At 34.9% G+C, this 2,500-nt stretch overlaps 1 protein-coding gene across 1 annotated transcript in view; it reads right to left on the reverse strand.

Annotated features, from left to right (window-relative positions):
• Positions 1-1,011: 1,011 nt before the first annotated feature.
• LOC137645540 (protein fem-1 homolog A-like) overlaps positions 1,012-2,500 on the reverse strand; it is a 3,723-nt gene continuing 2,234 nt past the window's right edge. The window contains exons 5-7 of the mRNA XM_068378376.1: positions 2,444-2,500; positions 1,936-2,080; positions 1,012-1,485 (exon numbers count right to left, since the gene is read on the reverse strand). The exon at positions 2,444-2,500 is cut by the window's right edge and continues 133 nt beyond it. Coding sequence (XP_068234477.1) covers positions 1,012-1,485; positions 1,936-2,080; positions 2,444-2,500 — 676 coding nt within the window. The remainder of the gene's footprint in view (positions 1,486-1,935; positions 2,081-2,443) is intronic.

Here is a 2,500-nt window from a genome sequence, read left to right on the forward strand (position 1 = left end):
GCAGATGTTTTGGTTTTGATTTTATGAACCTCGGAGACTCTCTAATCCGGAAAGGTCGTGGCTATTCTTGCGAATCCTTCTGGCCATGAAAATTTTACTAAAACGTATTCACCCAAGGGTCATAATTTCAGAACACCTGGATTTGAGTTTGAATTGGGCTTCTGTTCCTGGACAGCATTCACAAAACACGTAATGAAGATTTTTAGGTTGAGTTGTTTGTGATATAAATCTCTATCATTGGGGGCTGGGGGGGGGGGGACTGTCCAACTATTCAAAATTATCTTATTTATTTTATTTTGTCAACTAACGAACATTTGGATATTTAGTTTTATAAAAAGAAAAACCAAGCAACTTGTCATTTAAAGATAATTTAAATGTTTTTATAATTATAACATGGACGATTTTTTTTCACTATAAATACGTATGTTTAACCACCGTCATTATCAGTAAGAGGAAACGAAGGTTTTCATCTTGGTTGAACTTGGAAACCTTCATAGTATTAATCTTTCAAATTGATTCGATTAAATCAACAGCTTTAAATAAAGTTGCGATTATTTTATTACAGCTTCGTTTGCACAAGATAGAAATAATTTCAGAAGTGATTTAATTAAAATCTTATTCTCCATCCGATGATATTTAATGGTATGATGGCAAACCATGTATTGATTAAATACAATATAAGATTATGGCTCCACAATTTTTCTGTTAAAACTTTAAACAGTTGTGACGCATTCCATTCGCCATATGTTTTTTCTACGTAACTAGAAAAATGTGATTTCAAGGTATGGACTTGCATCTTTCTTTAAATAAAGTCTACGATTTTAGTCACATGTTATCAAATTCCACTTGAATGAGAATAATCATTGTAAATAAAACAAAAGTACTTCTTGAAAATAATCTATTTAAGTAAAACATTTTACGATTATATTAAAATCTCTCTTTAACAACAAAATATAATTTTAACAGCATATCTGACAAACTTTATAACACAATAACACTTTCTTCTGAGGATTAGTGCATGTCAACAAACTGCGCAAGTTTAGGAGGTAAGATTGTCTTGTAGGGGATTCCATGTCTTTTAATACATGCTGCTGCCAGACATTGTAGAGAAGTCTGGCGTAAAACATTCACTTGCCAAGGAGGCAGCCTTCGGGAAGCCCTTATAGACTTCGAAGTCTGTCCTAATCGATTTGAAGCATCCAAGTGAGCACCAGCTAGCAAAAGAGCATTCAATATCGCCTGGAAATTCTCTATATTGCATGCAAGCATGTGGAGGGGTGTGTTACCTTGATTATCTGTTGCACAAGGATCAGCGCCAACTTCAAGCAGTAGGCTCACAACTCCTAGACAAGGAAATATAGGTTTCATCAACATACCCTTGCCGTGTCCAGCCGGGGCACAAGCAAAATGGAGAAGCGGCACACTATCTGAATTTCTAGGATCGATCTTAACTAGCTTATACACCGCGCTTTTCACAGTGTGCCACTGAAAGGAAGAGAGACCGGGTTTTAGTTTTGTTAACAGTAATAATAAATGCATTATTACAGTGATTATCTCTTTCAGCAGAGAGACACGACCCTTAGCTCCAAGGGAACTACAATTGTCAAATCCGTTTAGATTACTAAAAATTAGTTCTGTCTCTTGGGTACATTTTTCAAACAAACGTAAGATATCCTCAAAATATATCAAAATCACAGAAATGTCACAGTTCGCACTTGCACTATTGGTCCACTCTAAGAATAATCCAACGAATGAAAGATAATGAAACGTTCTAGCCTGGTTCAATGGTTCTAAATGATGTTGTTGCATATCTATTGCGTGCAGCCAAAGGTCAATGCATCTTCTATAATCACCTCTATTTGCATAAACATGTCCTCTGGAACGAAACCAATTCATTGTGGACAAATCTGCAGGTCCCGAAACCCTTTCCTTCACAAGGAGGGCTTGCAGCAACATTGCATCATCATCTAATTCTATTGCTTGTAATTGCTCTAAGGTTATGATTTCGTTGAGGTCTTCATGTGAAGGATATGTCAGATGATGCCCAGCCTTTGGGTGAACCAGGATCCCATTTTCGTACCTGTAGAAAGATGGTATTTTTCTATTATCTGCATTGTTTTATTTACATATTCTATGTATTACTAGCCAGTTTAGATAATGTAACATCAAACAGTTTTGCATGTACTGAAAAGAAATATTGCACCATTGTTTTATAATTAAGAAGATTTGTGTAAAGTTATTTCTTAAGAACTTGGAAATTAGATAAAAAGGATGTATGAGAATAATCAGTTTATATGAAAGAGTACTTCTTAAAAAAAATTTAATAATTTGAAATATATTGCGGAATATAAAACTTGAAAAAGCGTCCCTCAACTATTTCTTGAACGTAAGGTTGATATTCAAAAAAAAAAAAAAAAAAAAAAAAAACTCTTCAAACACTCGCCTCAGATCCAATGCAGATTTCCATAGCTGGACACCCGTGGCTGTGTGTTGCATTCTG

The sequence above is a fragment of the Palaemon carinicauda genome, chromosome 1 (genome assembly GCF_036898095.1).
Source record: "Palaemon carinicauda isolate YSFRI2023 chromosome 1, ASM3689809v2, whole genome shotgun sequence".
Classification (NCBI taxonomy): Eukaryota; Metazoa; Arthropoda; class Malacostraca; order Decapoda; family Palaemonidae; genus Palaemon; species Palaemon carinicauda.